This window comes from Calypte anna, chromosome 10, assembly GCF_003957555.1.
Source record: "Calypte anna isolate BGI_N300 chromosome 10, bCalAnn1_v1.p, whole genome shotgun sequence".
In the NCBI taxonomy this organism is placed as follows: domain Eukaryota; kingdom Metazoa; phylum Chordata; class Aves; order Apodiformes; family Trochilidae; genus Calypte; species Calypte anna.
The window spans coordinates 9,449,518-9,472,319 of NC_044256.1; the positions used below are offsets into that span (position 1 = coordinate 9,449,518).

The 22,802-nt window shown below is 38.5% G+C and overlaps 2 protein-coding genes across 2 annotated transcripts in view; both read left to right on the forward strand.

Moving 5' to 3' along the window:
* The window catches only part of MYO5A (myosin VA), a 95,741-nt gene extending 87,262 nt beyond the window's left edge, over positions 1 to 8,479 (forward strand). The window contains exons 34-41 of the mRNA XM_030456904.1: positions 760 to 906; positions 1,303 to 1,457; positions 2,597 to 2,686; positions 3,410 to 3,560; positions 4,369 to 4,651; positions 5,505 to 5,679; positions 6,553 to 6,633; positions 7,506 to 8,479. Coding sequence (XP_030312764.1) covers positions 760 to 906; positions 1,303 to 1,457; positions 2,597 to 2,686; positions 3,410 to 3,560; positions 4,369 to 4,651; positions 5,505 to 5,679; positions 6,553 to 6,633; positions 7,506 to 7,658 — 1,235 coding nt within the window. The 3' untranslated portion in view covers positions 7,659 to 8,479. The remainder of the gene's footprint in view (positions 1 to 759; positions 907 to 1,302; positions 1,458 to 2,596; positions 2,687 to 3,409; positions 3,561 to 4,368; positions 4,652 to 5,504; positions 5,680 to 6,552; positions 6,634 to 7,505) is intronic.
* Positions 8,480 to 11,721: 3,242 nt separating this feature from the next.
* MYO5C (myosin VC) overlaps positions 11,722 to 22,802 on the forward strand; it is a 32,463-nt gene continuing 21,382 nt past the window's right edge. The window contains exons 1-12 of the mRNA XM_030456852.1: positions 11,722 to 11,798; positions 15,028 to 15,138; positions 15,879 to 16,044; positions 16,446 to 16,590; positions 16,981 to 17,137; positions 17,690 to 17,833; positions 18,684 to 18,765; positions 19,360 to 19,467; positions 19,994 to 20,100; positions 20,737 to 21,002; positions 21,466 to 21,547; positions 21,883 to 22,023. Coding sequence (XP_030312712.1) covers positions 11,772 to 11,798; positions 15,028 to 15,138; positions 15,879 to 16,044; positions 16,446 to 16,590; positions 16,981 to 17,137; positions 17,690 to 17,833; positions 18,684 to 18,765; positions 19,360 to 19,467; positions 19,994 to 20,100; positions 20,737 to 21,002; positions 21,466 to 21,547; positions 21,883 to 22,023 — 1,536 coding nt within the window. The 5' untranslated portion in view covers positions 11,722 to 11,771. The remainder of the gene's footprint in view (positions 11,799 to 15,027; positions 15,139 to 15,878; positions 16,045 to 16,445; positions 16,591 to 16,980; positions 17,138 to 17,689; positions 17,834 to 18,683; positions 18,766 to 19,359; positions 19,468 to 19,993; positions 20,101 to 20,736; positions 21,003 to 21,465; positions 21,548 to 21,882; positions 22,024 to 22,802) is intronic.

The following is a 22,802-nucleotide window of genomic DNA, read 5'->3' on the forward strand; positions in this document are numbered from 1 at the left end:
TCTTTTTTTCCCACTCTGCCCCTTCAGTAAGCACAGGGAGGGCACATGGGCACACAGCCAGGGTAGCAGACCTGACCTGAGCGAAGTGCTATTCTGTATGCCCTACCAGCTAACCTCAGAGCCAGAAGAGGGGCTTTTTTGCACTCGAGGTATCTGTTGTTTGAAGGCTGGTTGGGCATCAGTCCCTCTGTGGGAAGGGAAGGGGGAGTGTGGGTGATTGCCTTTGTTCTGCTTCCCCCACTCCTTTTCCTTTGCCTGTTAAACTGTCTTTATCCTGATTTTTCTTACACTTTCTCTTAGTGCTCCCCTTGTCCTGCTGGAGCCAGTGTGCTTGGCTGCTGGTTAACATAAACCTACCACAGTAGGCAACAAACATAAAGTTTAAAAATACTGATGTTTTGCAGAACAGTTAACAGTGAACCTTGCAGTATTAATCTGGGATTTTGTGATTAACGACTCTTGCTTCACCTTTGTGCTTTTGTGAGATAAAATCCATGAAGTTAGCAGTAAGTTTAAATTAATGGATGGTATTAACACACTTCTACTCTTCTTCAAAGGAAGAATGCTACCCTAAAATAAGTTTATCAACAATCTCTCTTTTTGTTTAATGGGAGTTTTGTCGGTGTTATCCTGAACCAGAGAAAGCATTTCTTAATTCTATATGCTGGAGTTCTTCCTTCAAAATGTCATAGTTTCCTCTGGTGCACATTGGTTTCACTAGAAAATAGCATACAATTTCTTTTCATTTCCCCTCTGAAGTGGGCCAGATGGAGAACATATCACCTGGACAAATCATTGATGAACCTATCCGTCCAGTTAACATTCCACGGAAAGAAAAGGACTTCCAAGGGATGCTAGAATATAAGAAGGAGGATGAACAAAAACTTGTCAAGAATCTTATTTTAGGTAAGCATCTGTCTCATTTGTGGCCCCTTCTGCTCTCACACACTCTGAATAATAAAACATGAGAACACAGAATTTGCATTATAAAAGAAATAGCTTATTTTGGTTTTGACTGTTCAATTTATCTAAATTCCTAAATGTCCATTGTAAACTAATAATCCTTCCTGCTTAATGTAGTACATATTACTGTCTCTGCATATTTTTAGCAGGCAATTACGTTGTTTTCTTCTGATATCTTAGGAAGTAAGTGGCTCTTCTTAATTTTATTCTTAGTTTTGACTGGCCACATGTAGATGTGTATGTATTACTGTTGTGTTAACCAGGGAGGTTGTGATTACCTCATACAACATCTGCAAATGACTTCATGCTTTATACAATGTGTGCTTTTTTCCCCCCAAGAGCTGAAGCCACGTGGAGTAGCTGTCAACCTGATTCCAGGACTACCAGCATACATTTTGTTCATGTGTGTACGCCACGCAGATTACCTTAATGATGACCAAAAAGTGAGGTCCCTGCTGACTTCCACCATCAATGGCATCAAAAAAGTGTTGAAGGTTGGTTAGTCTGCTCAGTTTAGAAAAATGGGAATTTAAAATTTGCTTTCTGTTTTGCATCAGGGGAGTGAGGAAAAGGCTTTCAGTAAATTGGCTCTGAATTTCTCATAAGTAAATTCTTCCCACTTCTGTAATAAAAAATTGTCTGAACAATTTTTTTTCATTATTTATTTTTTAAATAATCTTCCTCCTCTGTAGCTATGCCTTTAAAGTTTTGGATGTAGTCAAAGTTTGCATAGTGAGTCTTCTCCAGAATGCTTAATTAAAAAGTTTCATATGCAGTTTTGATTCACAGATTTCCTCATTGGCTTCATTTAATTAACATTAATGCTAGTACATTACTGACTAAAGTCTTTTCAATGAGTTGGCCAGGATGGTAAGCCAGGGGTATCCTGAAGGCATTATTAAGACATACATATGCTTTATTCTTAATGGAGGTTTTTTAGTTTTTAAGTAAGACAGATGTGCTCAGAAAGCAAGCATTTAATCAAGTGAAATGTTCTGAAAAAATATTAAGTAAACAATACTGCAGGAGTTTAGGTATTCATGCAAATTTCTGGACATTTTTAAGTGAATGGACTGCAAGTTATAGAGGTCTAGAAATGTTAATTACTTAGCATATACTAGATTCTGTGTTCTTTGGTTAGGAGGATTTCTGGATTTGTTTTGTTTTCCATATCAAGCAGCCAGATTGGTTATGATGAAAAGGACATTCATCAACACTGAATTATTGTCTTCTTTTCCTGTTGGCTCTGCATCATCCCCATCCTCCTTCTTGGGCTCTTCACAGGAGCCACTGTGCCACAGAATGGGTGTTTTGGGAATACAGTCACATTGCTCTGTGATTTTTGCATAGAGGTTTTAGGATGGGTCTGCACAACACAGAAAGATCATAACTGGAAGAAATCATACTTAGAATATTCTTTAAAAAAATTCAGAAAACAGAGAGGATGTTTAATTGTATTTTGTTAAAAATCATGCTTCTCTAATACAGTACTGGAATACACAAAGTTTTGGAAAAGGTCAGAATCTGAGTAGATACAAGCAAGTAGCTACAATTCAGTGTTTAATTGTTTATCTAACATTTTATTACTTCATTCCTCTTACCAGTCTTCTTTGACATGTGTTTTTATTTTCAGAAAAGAGGTGATGACTTTGAAACAGTGTCCTTCTGGCTATCCAACACCTGCAGATTTTTGCACTGTCTGAAGCAATATAGCGGAGAAGAGGTAAGCAGTGCTCCTGTCTGGTTCCTTCTGGTTCCTTCTCTGTGCTATTTCTGTGAGCACTGTTCTCTAGCAAATTCCTGTAATAAATCAAAATGTAGCAAAAGTCTCTTAAAATGGCTGCACTTTTTGGAATTGAGGTGATCACATCAGTGGAAAGCACGGGAAGGTAAGATCTGAAGTAGCTTCCCTCTGTGCTGGGGGACAGAGACTGGGTGATTCTGTGCTCCTGAAAGCACCAACTCACATTAAGGAAATCTGGCTGCTGCCATTATGTTGTCTAGAAATTATTCACTGGACTTCCTATGAAAAAGGCAGTATTAGCCCTTTAACCACAGCATGGCAGAACAATTTGTATTTGGAAGCTGTCATATGCCTAATTTCTTCTCCAAACTTAACTGGGCTTTTGGCTGCATGTGGCCAGGTGAGAATGCCTGTGCTGGGTGGGAGGGAAGGGCCTTACCTGCCAGAAAGTTGGCAGAGTTTGTTCCTGTGTCAGGTGCTTCAAGGTACAAGTCAAGGAAACAGATGTTGAACCAATCACAATTGAAAAGCAAATCCTAGAATTAGTCTCAATCAGAAGAACTTCCAAATTAAAGTACTGAGGGGATTCGACTTATCTTGAAAGGATTATTTGTAAATTGCATGAAGAAAATACAAAAACTGTTTTTGTGTAATATTTTTGTGTTCTGCTGAAGCATTTTTTCTGTTATTTAATTAATGCAGGGATTTATGAAGCATAATACACCTCGTCAAAATGAACACTGCCTCACTAATTTTGATCTAGCTGAATACAGACAAGTACTGAGTGACTTGGCCATTCAGATCTACCAACAGCTTGTCCGAGTGTTGGAAAATGTTCTGCAACCAATGATAGGTAAGGCAAAGCTGAATTCCATAACTTCACATTGTTCTACCAAGTAGAAAACTGTGATGGTGGTAATATTCTGTGTCTTGTAGTTTGTTGGTATTCTGTTTATAGATGACAAGGACTACACTGAACGGGTTGTATGGGACTAAAAACTTCACTGTGGGTGGTTCTACTGGCAATGGCAGAATAAATTGATTCACCTTATTCATGCTTGCCATGAATCATGCATTTACAGGAAGAAACTCTTAGGACAGTCTGTATTTATTGCCCTGTCTGTTGGAAAATATCCCATGGAAAAATTAGACTTTAATTACATGAGCACACATAATTAAAAGAAGTATGGATAAAAAAGAGTTTGTTGTCATTATGGGCAGCAATTAGCAATGAAATAGCTAGCAGTCATGAAGCTCAAATTCAGAGAGGTTCTTTTCATTAAAAGCACTTGTAATTTTTCTTGTTAGACAGCACTCTCACTCGGACTTTTATTATATTTTCCAATCATAATATTTAGAAAAATGGGACATCTCTTGGTTTGTGACTGCTGCTACTATGACTGTCAGAGGAAAAAGATATTTTGCTGAGCTAGTTAGACCTTCCTTTCAAACACACATGCTGCAATCTTTATGAAAACCCTGTCGGTTTAGATTTTGCAGAACATGGTGGGACACAGAATTACTGGAAATGATGGTGAAGCAGTGGCTAGCAGGAAGCCCACCTTGCTCTTTCTGTGTAAAAGCTCTTTTGATGTCTTCCACAATGTGTATGCTTGTCTGCACCTTTCAGTTGTTACACTAATGTTGTCAATCAAATCCAGTTTCAGGAATGCTGGAGCATGAGACTATCCAAGGTGTCTCAGGGGTGAAGCCGACTGGGCTGAGGAAGAGAACATCCAGCATTGCTGATGAAGGAACCTACACTTTGGACTCCATTATTCGGCAGCTGAACTCTTTCCACTCAGTGATGTGTCAGCACGGAATGGACCCAGAGCTGATCAAGCAGGTTGTCAAGCAGATGTTCTACATCATTGGGGCTGTAACACTGAATAATCTTCTCCTGCGCAAGGACATGTGCTCATGGAGCAAAGGAATGCAGATAAGGTGGGAGAGCTTGTTTTATACTTCTCTTGAATGTGCTGCTGGAAATCTTAGTGAACTCTTGACACTGATTATCATTTTGATGGAACAGCAGATACATTTTGAATATTTATTTTGCTGCACACAGTTGCAGATGCTGTTGAGCTGATTCTGTGAGTTTCAGTTAAAAAGAGCGTGGTTAACTGAGCAAAGTCCTTTCTGAATTTCAAGGAAATGTGGTAGAAGCAAAGCAAAAGTATTTCATCACCAAGTAGGAATCAGAACTGTAGCTGCAATGTTGGTAGTTGCTTTCTCAACTTTTGGAGAACAGCAAACACACCTCACTCCTGCTGGATTCTCTGGATGCTGGTGGGACAGAAGACAGCTGCTGCATTCATCCACACTCTGCTGCATCCTGTGGCAAAGCCATCGTGTTCTGTTCCTGCATTTGGCATCATTTGTCCAGTGCATTCAACTGGCATTCTACTGCTAGGAGGTTTAGTCCAGGCATTCCAGTCCCTCAGGTAGCCTTGGAAATCCTCACTCTATATTTCTGTGGACAAAATCTCATTTGCTGAAATTTCTTCTACTTGTCTCATTCCTGCAATTAATAGGAACAGGAACAAATGGGAAGAGCTAGTTAGTGTAGGTTTTTAGCCATAGTGGCTAACTGTTTTGAAGCCCCAAATTTCCTGCCTTAATCAGAAGGAAACAGTATCAAGTCAAAATTACAACAAATGACAAGTAGAAATAAAAAAACCAAAGGACAAAGAAGAAATACTGGGTGGTGCATCTGAAGAAACACTGGGGAAGAGAAGCGGCAGATGCTTTTGATTTCACCATAATCTTATTAATGTATTGATACCTCTTTGTACAGGTATAATGTGAGTCAACTGGAAGAATGGCTACGTGATAAAAATTTGATGAATAGTGGGGCTAAAGAGACCCTGGAACCCCTTATCCAGGCTGCACAGCTCTTGCAAGTAAAAAAGAAAACGGATGAAGATGCAGAAGCCATTTGTTCAATGTGCAATGCACTGACTACTGCCCAGGTAAGCAAACTCTCAAATTCTGTCACTTCTAAGCAGTTCTCTGCTCTGCTGTGCTGTGTCTGTCTGCACTGCTCTCCCACATGGATTAAAGATTTCTTCCTTAGTTTTGCATTAGTACAACTAAAACAGATACGTTGGAGGGGTAAAAAAACCACCAGACCTCCTTGAGATCTGTTGTTCAAGATAAGTTTTGAACAAAGGAGAGGAAGCTCAATAGATTGTGCACTGTGTACAGTACGTTTGTGAAAATCCTTAGAGAAAACTTTGCTGAAAGGTGTCTCTGTACTCCAGTCAGCTCTGCCTAGAATACTGTGAAATGATCTTTCTGCCATCAGTTAGTATCCAGTTAAGTTAATGGACAATTCACACAGAGCTCTTGGCTCAGGGTCTGCAAATAAAATCCTTGCAATTCAGTTCTTTCCTTTGGTGGCTTTTTTCCTATTTTATAGAGAAATTGCCCACTCTTTTGAAAGATAGTAAAGTCATAAGATTGTCTTGAATGGAAGCTGCAGAGGGGCTTAATTATAAGGTCAAAATTAGGGTGAGTAATACAGCACATTTCCAGGGGGTATAGGAACACAATCAGTTACTTACCATCTGATTTTTCTATAGTTTGGTATTTTCTACACACACCTAGAAATTTAGAATTTCTACCTCCAAAGAACACATGGTCTGAAGGAGGCAATTGTGTAACATAGCATTAAGCAGGTGAAGGAATTCTGTGTGTCTGAAAAAAAGGCAAAAAAATTACAAATACTTGTAAAGAATTTTTTATTTAAACCCAGCTAATTTTAAAAGTATATTATTAGCAGCCATGGGTGGTATGTCTGTTGATTCTGAAATTAACCTGAGAATTGTTGTTGTTCTTCACAGATTGTGAAAGTCCTGAATTTGTATACTCCAGTTAATGAGTTTGAAGAGAGAGTCTTGGTATCCTTTATACGTACAATACAGGTATGGCTCTAGATTTTCCTCAAAAATCATTTGTCTATTTCTAGGAAACCCTTTGATGAGCCAAAATAGCCTGTGTCCTGAGATAGGTTCAGGAATGGGAAGCAACCGAGGCTTTTTTAGGTATCACTGTTTAGCTGTGTTGAAAAGGCAATGTCAGCCTTTAAAATTTTGAGCAGTCACAGTTTACCACCTGCAGACTTTCATGAAAATGTTGGTTTCCCTGTCAGTGCATATGAGGTTTTTGGAAGGTGAGAGGTTTTTGTGTTTAGACATCCTTGTGTATGTAAACACACAGCTTTTTAAATGGTGACATTTATTTATGCAGATTTACTTTTGTCAGACCTGTGTCTTCATAGGAAGCTCTGACTGCTTTGAAAAGTGAGGCCTATGCTCATTCCAGAGTTCTGCATTTAACCCTTCTAGTTTTATTTATATTGATGAAAATGAAACATTTTGAAAACTCCAAAGAGAAGCCAGCCAGTAAGTCAAAATGTAAAAAGATATTTCAGGTCTGTTAGAAAGCTAATTAAATTACTAGGAGTATAAGGGAGATTGGGAAGGTAGAACTGAGATGAAGTGATAATTCCACTTACTGAAAAGATACAGTTACCCAGATAGTGAGCAATTTCTACCTTTTGCAAAGAATCTAAATATCTTTAGATTGTACTGTAAAAGGAAGATGTGCAGAACCTAAAATGATAAAAGTAGCTCCAGTAACCCCAGTTTATAGATGCAATTGTTGCAACTGTGTCAGGTCAGATTAGCACAGCCTGTGTATCTGTAAGCACAGGTGAAATGCTGTCATCTTTGCCAGATGATTGTTATCACTGAAGTGGCTAAATGCTAATGCTATCACTTTCTTATCTTTGCAGTTGCGTCTGCGGGACAGGAAGGACTCTCCTCAATTGCTCATGGATGCTAAACACATCTTCCCTGTTACTTTCCCATTTAATCCATCCTCTCTGGCATTAGAAACCATTCAGATCCCAGCCAGCTTGGGCCTGGGCTTCATATCACGTGTCTGATCCCAAGGAGGTACCAGCAGGGTTAGATGGAGAATCAGTTTCCTGATATCTTGACCCATTAGAACATAGTGAGCCCCTGCAAACACAGTTTCTGAACAGTCCATATATGCCCAGATCTGTAGTGAAAGTAGCTGGGAAACTACCCACCAGCAGCATAGACTGAAGGCTGATAGAAAGACATGCATTTGTACTCAGTCATTGCAGTTTTGAGGACATCACTGATCCATAAATTTCCAGAATATGGAATTGGGGCTTGGGCAAATATTGTGTCTTCAGCTCTCTAGAGACATTTTTAGATCTTTAGTAACATATTTAAATAGTGTAAATTAAACTCCAGATGTAATCTTCTCATAGGCAGGGACCAATGGGGACAGTCACAGTCCTGAACATGGAAGACTTGAAAGTAAGGCATTTTGTAGAACACACAGTCACTGGGGAGCCTGTTACATTTAATTTGTAAAAACTGGAATGGAGAAACACAAACTGGCACTATAAAAAATGATTTCTTAAACCACTTCCTTATTTATGTCAGTTTGACATAAATTCTAGTGATAAGTATTATAGCTCACTATATGCCATACCTTAGGTGTTCATTTGTTAGTACTGTGGTTTACCAAGCATACCAAATTGCTGCTGCATATTGTGTTCTTTTAACTGTATGACAATATCACACTAGGCACTAAAAATAAAATATTTCATTTTTTGTTGTCAACCTTATTTATAGTCCAGTTCACTCTGTTATTTTAACTGCATTTTTGCAAAAGGTATCAACGCCTGTAGAGGAAAATGGTAACTAAGCACAAGTAGCACACTGGAAATTATATGTTTAGTTATTTTTAAAAATAGTTATCTTAAAGTACAGAATCTTGAAGCAAATGATCAGAAGTCAATAATGATTTTAGTATTTATTTAGATTTTTTTAGTCTGTCTATTCTTGTTTTTTGTCTCTAGGCCCCCGAAATGTGTGTATTTTGAATAGTCTCTTGTTTTGTTGCCATTAAAAAAGCAAACAAAACAAACAAACAAAAGTATTATTTTATATTTTAATTTCTGTACTTAAATAGAAAATTTTGCAGTAGCCCAAGGCTGTCATTCTTTGAAACACTGACTAACAAGAACGTCAAGTAGGTTTTGACTAGGATGCTGTCATTTGACCATGACTCATGTTATAATTGTTGGAGATCCAGAGTGCACAAGAAACTGAGTTATTTTGGATATTGCACATCTTACTGGAAAGATTTTTCTGCCTCACACATCTTGTATCTGCTGTACAGGATTCACATTGTGCAGTGTGATTGCAGAAGCCGTGCTAATGGTTCCAATTCTGAGCTTCAAAACCCAGGTAGTTTGTGGTGTATGGCTCAAATAAATATACATATTTTTAAAAAACCACACACACTGCTCCGTTGCATTGTGCAATATTTTTTGTGTGTTATAATTAACAACTTAGCATTAACATTGATTGGGAAGTAACCTAGAGGTACACTATTAGCCTGTTTGGTACTAATCTGTTTGCCTGCAAATTCACAGGAAAAAAAATGTGCTGTTAAGCAGACTGAAACATTTCAGTTCTGTTTTACTTCAGAGGTAGATATGCTGTTTGTATGGTTGCTAAAACTTGTAGGAAAGACAACTTAAACTTTGTCAGTGTCATGCTCCTATTGTCTTATTTCCAGAAGTGTATGCTCCATATGATGTTTGAGGGATCATGCCAGTACTTCCAAGGACCTAATACTGCATTGCATAAATGTTTTGAATGACCTTTGCTGAATGAATTAGATTGTTTTCCTGTGCATGGTATACCAAACACTCTTTTTCAAACATTACTTGATTTCTGAAACTACAGCTACCTTTAAGTGGCTCCAAGTAAGGTATAATGTAGTTTTCAGGCTGTTAGGGGTACTGTACTTATGAGAATGTAATGGGAAAGCCTTTGCATCCAGTCATGAGGTTAGGAAAGAAAATACATGAGAACATGCTGACCTACAAATTTTTTCTTCTATTGAGAACCAAACAATTGGCATTACAGTATGTTCATACTGTAGATCAGGAAATGTATCTACTACTTAAGCATTAGTGTATTAAAATGTATGCCTAAATGTATTTTTGTTTATTTTTTAAGTTTGTTTACCTGTAAAAAGCCTTATTGTATCTTGTTTCCTTAAAAAAGTAGTGTTTAGTAATTTATAGTTACTATCCTTAAACTCAGTGGTTTGACTGGTATTACTTTTATATCACATGAAAAATATATGCTGCTTGACATGTTGTAAAGGAAAATACTTTTAAGTTGGAATAGATGTGTGGTAAAATTCATCTAACATTTTACATGACAGTATTTTACATGCACTTTTCAGAGGTAAAATTTTAGTGTCAGTGTATATCTCTCACTTTAGGATTAATATCTCTAACTATGGAATATAATGTAGAATTATTTTAACAACTTTTTTTTTTCTTTCAGTCATTATTATGCTCTTTTATGTGGACATATCTTTTATATTTTAATTTATAATCTAAAGCTATGATAGAGTTTATCAGATGCTGGAAAAATACTAGTCAATGGCCCTTTAGGATTATCTTATTCTAGAGATTTTGCACAATAATTACCTCATTCAGTTTGGTGTATTTTTATTCCAGTGATCATTTTATTCTGATGTTTAGGACACAGTCTTCTACCTAAATTTTGAAAAATTGTTCTCAGACTTCGGTCTGAGATGGAACCTGAAAGTGCTAGTCTGTTAAAAGTGATTGATCCATCTATCACAAGAAAAAAAAAAAAAGGATCAACTTCAATGTCAAAAAGTGGATTGATATCCAATAACACTTGTTCCCAACTTGGAAACACCAGCATTTGCAGTTTGAAGGTCTATGTAATTTGTGATTTAAACTGAATACATTTCAAGTACCGTACAAAAAACATGCATAAGCACTTGGGTTTTTAAGATGCTGATACTTCATGTGATAAATGAAAGCCTTCAAATGTGGGTTTTCACTCAATGCCACTACAGTAAATAGATGAAAACTGAAACATTGTCAGAATGACCTGAGCTCTAATCTGTTGTAGTGTCTGATGTTGTACTTAGTAAATGTATGCATCATAAAAACTGTAACCTAATAGCTATCACTGGAAAATGTCCAAATAAAAATACAGCTGTAAGACTTGCTTTGGGCTTATTTCTTTGCTTGGTTGGGTGTACATCTCTCTCTCTGTGCTGCTGCAGTTCCCAGGTGTCCCCTCTACCTTCCTGGCAGACTTTGTGTTGCCTGCCAGGGGAGTCAATATCTGAGGGTTGTGTGAGGACACACCCAGATACCAGCAGTGTGCTGTAGAACCATTGTGCAAATCTGAAAACATTTTGTTTGATGTAACTCACTTGTGTTAGGGTATATTGTCACCAAAGATTAACTGTTACTGGAACAAGAACTGGGTTTTTTTACTTGGCTAAAACGCTGCCTTCTGTGCCGTGAGAGCTCTGGGGCACTTGGCTGTGGGCATGTGTATTCACCTGCCAAAACCTGGCACTGTTTATTCACCTCTTCTTCCTCATAAAGGCTATTCAAATATAATCTTTTTGGTGTCCTAACCATGCCAAACACATTCCAAATTGTTTCTTCTTTTCTTAGTCCAAGTTTGTTAGAGTAACTCCTTCATGGTGTCTTACAGAAAGGTGATTAACTTTCCTGTTTTGCCCTCCTTGGTCGGGAACGGCTCCCTCTCCTCGGGATCCCTCCGGCAGCTGGAGTGGCCACGATTCCAAACCCCTAAAGATGTACCCGAGCTTCCAGCTTTGCCAGGATCACCTTAGGTCGTGTACCTGTGCATGGGACCCGTGTACCTGTACTGGGACCACTGCGCACCTCGGGAGCCAGCCCCTCGCCTGGGGGGACGCTGCCACCGCCTGCTGCGGGTCACCTGGCCAGCGGAGCTCCCACGGCTGTGGAACCGCTTCCTCCTCCGCGGGGCAGGGCTGTGCGCGGCTGGGACAGGCCCGGGATCCGGTTCGGCCCGGGCCTCTTCTCGGCTCCTGAGGGGCGGGGGCTGGAGGCGGGTCACGGCCACCTGCCCGCGGCGGAGCCCGCCCGAACCCTTCTCTCCCGGTTGGCAGTTCTGGTCCCATGGCGCTGGCCGAGCTCTACACCCAGGTGAGCGGAACGGGGGGGCGGCCCTGAGGGGCTCAGGACTCCCCGGGGAGCGGCAGCGCCTCCTCCGCGCCCGCTGAGGGGACGAGGGCCTCGACGGGAGGGGGGGGGGGAAAGGAGAGCAAGGCCGGGCGGGTAACACCGGGCTCCTCGGAGCTTGCTGGTGCTTTTTGTGCTTTTTGCGCTTCCTGGGGCGGCGGAGGACTTGAGGTGCCGAGCGGGGGATGGCACTGGGGGGGTCTCGCTGTCCCCGGGGTGGGGAGGTGGCCCCGGGTGAGCGGTCGCCTCACCTCTGCGGGACGGCAGAGCCCGGCCGCGTCGGGGCGGCTGCCAACTCTCAGCACAGCACGGGGAATACTTATTTTCTGAGAGAAAAAGTTCTTTTTTTGAGACTTTCGGTCTGCTTTAGGTGTAGGTCTCTGATGTGCTAGCCAGTGGTTAGGGAATTTTAAAGTTTAACAGCACTTTCCTCGCCTCTTGATCAAGAGTCTTACTTGTTTGCTTGGCTTTATATAACTAAAATAACATCCATATGGTACTGATTTATGAGCCCATATCTCTTCTGTCACAGAAGCAGCTGCCAATAATAAACTCCTTTTTAGCCTTGTGCTGTGCTGGTGTTTATAAACTTGTTGTGTCGATACCACTCTTGGAGCAGCTGAAAGAATAAATTCATTTTTTAAATCGAGAATAATGTTACAGCAGGTGAAGGGGAGGAAGGAGTGTGGGTGTAACTTGATACGAAAATGAACAAACTCTTCTGTTTACTTGTCAGGCAGGGTTTGGAGAAAGCGAACTTTGGTAGGCTGGGTACGTTTGCCAATGGAGGCTCCTGTAACTGCAGGGACTTTTTCTGAAGAATTAGTGCTTATATCACATGCTCTTTCCTTCCTTACCTGTCTGTGACCTACATGAGTTCACTGTCTTACATGGGAACATGCTCTGTGTCCCTCGGGCTATTTTGGTGGCATTTTTTGTGATTCACTTAGAACAACAGCAAATAAAGGATGCTATTTAACAGCTATGAAAATAAAAGTATTTTTATAAGACAGGAAAGAAATTAAGTGTAAGAATGATACAAAAGTCAACTTATATCTTTCATCTGCCTGTTAAATAGACATTTGTAAAGCTAGGGTTTTGTGCCTTTGGTCAGATAGATGAAAATGTTGTCTTTGTGTAGTGGTTTGGGGTTGTTCAGAAAAAAATGCCATGATGTTGTGGGCATGGGCACAGGGGTATCATGAAAGCAGCTGAGGTTTCATTTGGTGTTCATCACCTCACATGCATGCCAGGCTGGTGCATGGCTAACCAGAGAAGCCAATCTCCATCCTTAGACAGACTGGAAACTCAGCTGGGAAGGTCACTGAGCAACCCAAGCGAACTCACAGGATATTACTGCCAAATTCCCTTTTCCCCTAAATCATCCGGTGTTGATCCTCAGGCACTGGAGTTGAAAAAGCTGCTGTTGAGGTAGGGTGCAGTTTGTAGGGGCCTCTGTAGGCACCCACTGTTGGCTGTGGGTTCAGTGGGGTTGTTGGAGCAGAGACCCTCATGTTTTCAGAATCTGCTGGACCTTCCAGGGCTTCCTCTAAACTGGAGTGGAAAAAAGTAATTTGTGCCAAAAGCAACAGTTGCAACACCAAAGTGAGAAGGTATGTGAGTCTCCAAAGTATCTGTGCATAAGCTAACGCTCCACAAAATCCTTGGCTAATGTTAAATTTTCAAGTAATCTGGTTGCAACAGTTCTCATGTCTTTAGTTAAACACAGTTGCTTTAAACTGGCCATGAATATAGCTGGGGTAGGAGAATTAAACGGAGAGTTCTGGCTATTGAAAGAGAAACGTGCTGGAAGAGGATTATAAGGCATTGTTGCTTGTGCTTGTGTAAGGAGGGACTGAATGGTTCTGTTCTCTGTAGCTGTTTCTTTGTCTCAGAGGAGAGATGGCCCATGAGAAACTCAGTACTACCAGGTACTGATGATTTTCAGGCTTTTTTCTGACATCACTGTCCTTTCTCCTTACAGCCAGTTGTAGTCTTTAGTGTTGTCACCATTGTCATCTGAGATATATGCTATATGGTATAAAATATTTTGCACCCTGGCTTAAGGAAGATGGTATGTCAGAAGTGATCTCCAACTGCAGATTCCCAAACAGAAATTAATTAACTGTTACTAAAACCAGTGTCTGCTAATGCAACTTGATGCACTAGGGAGGCTTTTAGGGATGATGCTTTTTTAAACCCTGGCAAGTTGAGGAGACAATGAAGAAATTCCTGACTTACTGAGGTTGCCATCTGTGTTACATCCTCCTGAGGAATGCTGTTACCTGTAGCTTCCAGGCTATTTCTGTAGCCTCAAGGGCAGAGCAGTTAAAGGTGTTGCTAACACCTCAGCATATTAACCTCAGCACTGGAGTACTAAGTCTTTTAATAGTGTGATTTACATTCAAACATATATGCTTCAGAAGGCTAGAGGGGATTCTGTTGTTTTGATTCTTCAAATACTTAGAAGAAAATTACAATTCATCTCCTTCCACGGGAAATCAGTGCTTTTAGGAGGAATTTCTTCCTGAGAAAGACCTAAAGCACCCAGCCATCACTGAGCTCGGTAACCAAGCTTGGTTGCTTGTAGAGAAAGGAATCTGCCAATAAACTTTGAAGTTCACTCTAGAACAGGGGAGAAATATCTGGAGGTTGGATTTCAGTCCCATTAAAAGAGAGGTATCTGTGCAGAGTCTTTCTTGTGCTTACATCTGGGCTTGTGGGAAAGTGCTTTCTACGTTCAGTATTCTATCCTTGAATTCAGGGAAGTGATTGTCTAAATTCTGGTAAATGAGGTGCTTTCTCTAGTGCTTGTTCATTTGAAATCTCCTAGATCAAGGCTGTGCCACAGGTGTATTTTATTCTCTTTGTTCAGTGTTAGAGGGTTTGAAGAGCCTGGCAACAATCTGCCCCTTGTTCCCCTTCCTGCACTCTGTTGTTCTGTGGCTTTACACTATGCAGGAGTAGAATAAGCATGTCTGAGATCAATGAGTCTGCTCTCATTTTTTTCTTTCCTAAAGAACTGCTAAAAACCAAAAATGCAGCCCACTGTAAAAAGTTAATAATAATTCCCAAAAGTCCTGGCATCCAGTTCAGTTTTTAGGTTGCACTTAATGTTTGAAAGCTATTTTTAATGCTAGTTTGGTATGATGATAACAGATAAGCTAATTGTTATCTTGCTTTTCTCTTGTAGTACAATAGGGTTTGGATCCCTGATAACGAAGAAGTTTGGCAGTCTGCAGAAATCACAAAAGACTACAAAGCTGGAGACCATTTTCTCCATCTGCAATTAGAAGATGGAACTGTAAGGAGAAAAGCCTTAGTTATTATGGGGTTTACTGAGATATGTTTATGCAGAAACATAGGACTGATTTTTTCATATTTTCTTTTATGCTAATTCTGCAGTGACCAGAATTTTATCATACTGAAATTTGTACAGTAAGCAGCTGTTACCTAAAAATACAAAGGGTGCAGTTCTGCTCCCCAGACACATCAGTTTAGAACACATACCTCAAAAGTAAAGGCTTTTGAAACAAGCACTGAAACTCTTTATAGATTTAATATTTTGAAAACTATTTCTGAATTTCTGCATCCTTGTTCAGTAAATAAATTTAATAAGTGTGTTATTAAATGGATTTGTTTAAAGAAACAAAAATTTTAAACTTTGTGTAAATAGAACTGAAGGGTTAGAAGTAAGGATAGTTTCAAGGCTGACCTATTTATCTTCATGCAGTTGCCAGCTGGTCTACTTTTTTCAACTGCCCTTGAAATATGCATAGGTTTAGAGAGCTAAATACATTTTTCATTTTTACAGATTTAAATACTTGATTGTAAATAAAAAGACCATAGCTTTCTTTTTAAAAAACAACAAAGAACTCCATCTCATTTTTATGATCTAGTCCCTTAAGTTCAGTGGAATGTATGGAACCCATGAAATAAAAGATCAGACAGGGCTCCATCAACCCTCATGTAAAGGGAGAAGAGCAATTTGTGTTTACGCAAACATAATGCATTTTGTGATATTCAAGTAATTTCTGTCAACAGGAACTGAATTACCCCGTTGATCCAGCTGCTTTGCCACCCTTACGAAACCCTGACATACTCGTTGGGGAAAATGACCTCACAGCCCTCAGTTATCTCCATGAACCTGCTGTCCTACACAACCTTAAAGTTCGTTTTGTGGAGTCTAAGCTTATCTACACCTATAGTGGTAAGCAGAGTAAATGCAGGGTTTAAAAAAAAAATTCAAAATATTGAAAAAGAATTTTGGGGTAGTTTGCAATATGAATGTATTTTAGCTCGTTCAAGTTAACTCATTTTTGTATGAGTATGGACTTGTTTGTTGATTGGGATCTCTTACCTAATTCAGAAAATGCTACTTTTTATCTTCCAAGGAACAGTAATTATTGCTACTTTGTATTACCTGATAACAAAACCCACAGCTACTTTGTATTACCTGATAACAACACCCACAGCTACTTTGTATGTACATAGAACCAGAAATATTGTTACTTGGTATCTACCTGGGATGGGAAAACAGCTTTCTATCTAACTGGGATATTTCATTGATCTGACCTAGGCTTTGTTTTTGTTTTCCGTACTGGGTTGCAGGGATAATTCTGGTTGCTATCAACCCCTACAAGCAGTTGCCGATCTATGGAGATGCCATTATCCATGCATACAGTGGACAGAACATGGGGGACATGGATCCACACATATTTGCTGTGGCAGAAGAAGCTTACAAGCAAATGGCAAGGTTCAGTATTCCCTCATGTCCATGAATAGCACTGGAAGCCTAATGGCAGTCACTGTTAATTGTAATTTTATTTAACTGTGTATGTGCCATTGGCTATTTAGAATACCTCTGAATGGTTAACTAAAGGAGGTGCAGATCCTTATCCAGCTGAGGAATTTCTAGGCCTCCTAACTATTTTCTTTCTTGATGAGGGGCAAAACACTCTTAGCTGATTGACTAGCAATGGCATCACCCTACATGTTACAGCCCAGGAGGCGAACAGATGAAGGATGGAACTGATACAAGTTGACCACAGCTGTGTTTTCATTCATTAGTTTCAAAAATATCATTCTTATATTTACATGCATTTGAGACTTTTCTGATTGAAACTGTCTGATTATTTGGTTTTAGAAATAATAAAAATCAGTCTATTATAGTAAGTGGAGAATCAGGAGCTGGAAAGACTGTGTCTGCAAGGTACACTATGAGATACTTTGCCACTGTGAGCAAGTCAAGCAGCAATGCACATGTGGAGGATAAAGTGCTGGCATCCAATCCAATAACTGAGGTGAGTATCACAGGGTATCTGCCAAGTCTGTAATAACCAAGGAAAGAGTTCTAAGAGGTGCTGGCAAGCTTTGCTCAGAATCTTGAGGGATGTTTCAGCTGTCTAAGCTAGATCCCTAAATTAGGAGTTTAACCTCTGAATGTTACTGGTGGAAAGAGGTCATCAGTTACAGGAGCACACGGGTTCTGCCTGATTTACCACTGGGCCTTTGCATCCAGAGTTTTATCTGACCATATTCTGTTAATTAGATGATGAGTAAACAGTATTAAGCAAGTTGTTTGATTGTTTTTATCAATTGGAATAGAGACTCTCAGGGCTCCTTGTGGTGGGAAAATGTACTTTCTCTAATTCTCAGTTTATGTAGAGCTAAACTATTTGACTTGAGGCTTATCTTCAATTTTGGGTCTCAAAACTTAAATCTCACAGCTCAATGCTGAGACTGATCCTTGAGCATCCTTAGTTTTAGGAACTTTTAGCTGAGTCATATTATCACAAAGTTATTCTTAGGAAAGATGCAACTAAGACAAATTCTAAAAGTTTCTAATTTTGTAGGCTGTTGGCAATGCAAAAACCACACGGAATGATAATAGCAGTCGATTTGGAAAATACACTGAAATCAGTTTTGATAAGAGCTACCAAATCATTGGAGCTAACATGAGAACATACCTGCTTGAGAAATCCAGAGTTGTCTTCCAGGTAAATAGAAAATAGTGTAAACCAGTAAATGTTAATATAGTTATCAATGTACTCTCTTTCACTGGTATCCTATAGACAACATTATGTGAAGTTCTCAATACCATGTCTTATCAGCATCTGATTTATTTTTTAATAGGAGCTAATCCTATTTATAATAAACTATTTTATTCCACATTCTTTGTTATGTGAGGTGGAGGATGTGTTTCAGAGACAGTTCCCTGAGATAAGTACAAGAAGTATTTGAGAAATCTGCAACTTTCTGTCACAACAGTGAGACATGCCAGCTGTATCTGGAAAGGAGCAGGGTATATTGACAAGGCAGTGTCACAGCATAATTGTGATCATCTATTAAATATGTAGATTTAGAAAACTGTTTTTACAGTCTTCCATTTTAATAGTATTGAACCTTTTCAAGAATGATGAAAAACACAATGTAGCAAAGTTTCAGCTGCTATTCCTGCACAGTTGTTCATTCAAGTATTTGTCAGTACTTATTAGTAGATGTTTTTTCAGGCTTAAGAAATTATTAGAATAACAGCCTTGTGAAAGAACTCACCGTATTCATAATGGCATTAACATATGCTTGAATTTATCACTTTCAGAACTCTTGTTGAAGTCTAAGATGTGCAATTTTAATATTAGACAATTTCTTTGCCAAAATATGTTGCAGCAGAATTTAACCTTCAAGTATCATTATTGCTTTACAGTAGTATTGAATATAAAATACTTTTCTCCTTATTTTTTGTTTTGGTTGGGTTTTTTGTTTGTTTTTATTGTTGTTGTTGTTGTGTTTCGTTTGTTTCTTTGATTTATTTCTTTCTGTAATGCTATTCCTTGCTTTAATTTACAGTCAGAGAATGAGAGAAACTACCATATATTTTATCAGCTGTGTGCATCTGCTATGCAGCCTGAATTTAAGCATCTGAAATTGGGTAAGTCTCAAGAAAATAACCTATTCTTCATTTGTGCAGTGCAGTATTTTGAAGATTGGATTTTCAGATGCTAAGTGCTTTATAGCATAAATCTCACAGGCTTACAATGGGACTTGGATTTTTAAGTCACTTAGCTATTAATCCTGCTTTTATTGAACTTGGTAGCAAATCCCTGGTAACTTAAGGAGTGCCTGATCAAGTATTTAAGTGTCTCTGAAAATCTGATTCTAATACTTCCTGTACTGACAGATGCCATAATAATAATTTATGGGCTTGATTTGTTTATCTACCTACAGGAAATCTTTAATGGTGCCTGGGACAGGCAGACCTTAAGTATATGCCAGCTCAGTCTGCATTCCTGTTCCTTTGTTAGATCAAATATTAAGATTGCTAGGACTTATGAATCCTAATTTCTGTCATCTTAACTGGGTTGGGCACATGGCTTTCCCTCAGAAAAAGAGGACCTTCAACTCATCACTAAAGAGCCATAATCTCACAGTATCTTTAGTGTTTTGGTGTTACAGGAGTCTTTAACCTGTGTATATCCCCAGTCCAGAATTTTCCAGCATTACAAGTTTTGCTTCTTATTTGTAGGAAGTGCAGAAGAATTCAATTACACAAGAATGGGAAATAGCACAGTAATAGAAGGAGTTGATGACAGAGCAAACATGGTGGAGACTCAGAAGACATTTGCCTTACTGGGTAAATTCTTGGGAATACCTTCTCAGTAGATTTCAATTTTGATTTTCTGAAATAAACAGAAACATATTGTTTCTGAAATGCCCAAACCTTTAGTAGTAATTTCTAAAATAGTTTATTTCAAAGCTTATCCATTGCACTGTTGGTCTGTTTTAAAAAGCACTAGGCAAGAGCAAATGGCTGGATGCAACTGATGGTCCTGTTGATGGTCAAACCAGTAAAGGCTGGAGTCATCTTGGCCTTTCAGCTAAGATGCTGTGACAGAAGAGTAACTTATTTGAAAGCTAAATCTAGCTTGAGTTGGCACCTGGGGACATCCTTGGGGATTTATGCCTGATCTTTCATTGGATCAGACAGGCAGAAAGCAGGCAGAACCAAGGCTTTGCATAGTAGCCTGCAGAGATGCTACACAATTCAATGCTACACAATGGCTACACAACAGAACAAGTAATCCAGCATTGTGCTATTCTAATTGCCAGTACTGTTTCTGAGTATTTAAAATGATCAAGAATTGGTTGGTTTTTTTTAGGTCTGAAGGAGGATTTTCAGATGGATGTTTTTAAAATGCTGGCAGCAATCCTACACTTAGGCAACGTGGAAATAACAGCTGTTGGAGATGAAAGATCATCCATCAGTGTAAGGAAGCAGCTCATTTACATGCCAGCATTTTCTTTTATGCTCTATGCCAGAAGTCCTTTAGCACTACATTTGTCATATCTGAGGCTCAGAGGAGCACTGAATGAGATGTATCACACTTCAGGGATTTCTCTCTCCATCTTTACCTGTTCAGAATCACAGTGAGGAGTGTTTATGCAAATCCCATATTATGCCTGAATTCAGGAAGTCTGAATAAGGGCAAAATGTGGCTAAGAGAACCCCAGGTCCAGCTGATCCACAGCTGTCAGAAAAAACATTCCAGGTTATCTGTAAGAAACAGAGCATTGGCAAACCTGCTCAGAATGTGTCCCAGCAGACAATACAAGTCTAAGAAGCAAGGACATAGACTGAAGTAACTACTGAAGGAACTCCTTCTTTCCATATCTTAATCCAAAGCATTTCACCCAATCTAAGCTTTTCCTTCCTGTATCAGGAGCTCTATTCATCATTAATTGTTGTAACTCTTCTTGGTATTTTGCCAGAAAAAAAAGTGAGCAGTCCCTTGTCCATCTAAAAATGTCATAGTTCAGTGTCAGCAGTGCCAAGATTTCACTGTCTAGACAACAGTTAAATTATTAAATGTCATCTTATAATATTTATTTGATTTCTTTAAAGCTGAAAGATAAACATCTCAATATATTCTGTGAACTTCTGGACTTAAACTGTGACAAAATAGTACAATGGTTGTGCCACCGAAAGATTGTCACCACATCAGAGACTGTAATAAAGCCAATGACAAGATCTCAGGCTGTTAATGCAAGGGATGCTTTGGCAAAGAAGATTTATTCGCATTTATTTGACTTCATTGTTGAAAAAATTAACCAAGCTTTGCAGTTCCCAGGCAAACAACATACTTTTATTGGTGTTTTGGACATTTATGGGTAAGAACATCTCTGAAAGTAAATTTACTTAAATTTCCGCTTTTTTTTTAGAGTTGACAACAGACACTTTAAAATTTGTGCTGCTAATGAGTTTGGAGAGTTTGTTTTACTAAAAGTTCATAGATATGTAAATTCTTAAGAATTCAGAGAAGAGGAAATGTTTGGCAACTATAAATATTAGTATTGTTTTGTCAATAACTTTTAAATTTAACCTTTGTTATGATACTTTTATATTTAACCCTATTTTTTAAACTCTGTTAAGCCTCGTAACATTAACTTCTAGAGAAGTTTTGAAATGCCTTAGCATCTTCATTAGTCTTCTGGCTACTTAATTTTTTTAGAGTTATTAGAATAGCTCCAAAGTATTTCAAGGATACTAAAGTATTTTAATGTTGAGGGATTATTTTTCCCCAAGTACTGTTTCATCTCCTCACTTTTTTTTCTTATTTCATGTGTGTTTCAGCTTTGAAACATTTGATGTGAACAGCTTTGAACAATTTTGCATCAATTATGCTAATGAAAAACTGCAGCAGCAATTTAACCTGGTATGTTCTTCTATTAGTTATAGTTCTTTATCTCACTTTGCTTCGATCTTGAGTTTATCAGTGCTGGTTATTAGGAAATGCTATATGTATTTGAGTAATGGATATTTCTGGGTAATGAATACCCAGTCATGGATAAAAATATTTTATAGGTTTCCATGTATATATATTTGTAAGTTAAAATTTCCAAGCTTATTTACTTACTAGACAGATACATGCTATACTACAAAATATGGATTTTGTATCAATCTTCTATTTTCGATAACACACAAGCACTCAGTGTATTTATTTGCTTCCTTAACTGTAACCTTACATTTTCATAATTTTCACTCATCTAGCATGTCTTTAAACTTGAACAAGAAGAATATATGAAAGAAGATATCCCATGGACTTTAATAGACTTCTATGACAACCAGACTGTTATTGACCTTATTGAAGCTAAAATGGGAATTTTAGAACTTCTGGATGAAGAGTGCTTGGTAATTTAAAAATTATTTTATTTATGAGCTCATAGAAAAGCTTATGAGTTAATCTTTATTTTGTGCATTTTAAATGGAAAGTGGAGCATTTTCCTCATGAAAGCAACATTAGTGTTTGCCTTTTATTTAGTATTTTTAATTCTAACCCACTGATGCCTATTTTAATCTTACAAAATTAAGAACCTAAACCAAGATTATTGACTAGAAGGTAACACAGCAATTAGATTTCTTCACTATGGGGGTAGTGCAGTGCTGGAATGGATTAAGCAGGGATGTAGTGGGATCCCCATCCTTGGCTTCTGAGATTTGAGTTCAAGTGGAAGCTTGATCTGGTGTTGGTGGTAGCCCTGCTTGAAGCAGGAATAAGGAAGTCTTTTCCATCAATGTTTCTGAAATTCAGTTATTCAACAAATCACTAATTTTGGTACAAATATCCCCAGTTTTGTTGATTGCACCAAACCTGTATTGTTTTTTTCTTCCTTAGTCTTACTGGTTTTTAATCTGTGCTTCTCTTCTGACTTTAGCAATTCCTGAATCTATGCTTTTTTGATTCTACTTATATGTAGTTCCCTTAGGCTTCCAAACCTATTTAACTAGCTTTGTCAGTGAAGAACAGGGCAGGGAAAGGTGAGCACTCTTAAAATGGTCTCTAAAAGATGCTTGGATAATAATGGCAAGTCATACTTCTCAGAATCCAAACTATGAAGTAATATGGAAGAAATTAAGATAATAAGTCAGGCAATATTCTGCTCATTAGCATTCTTAGGCATCAAATTATC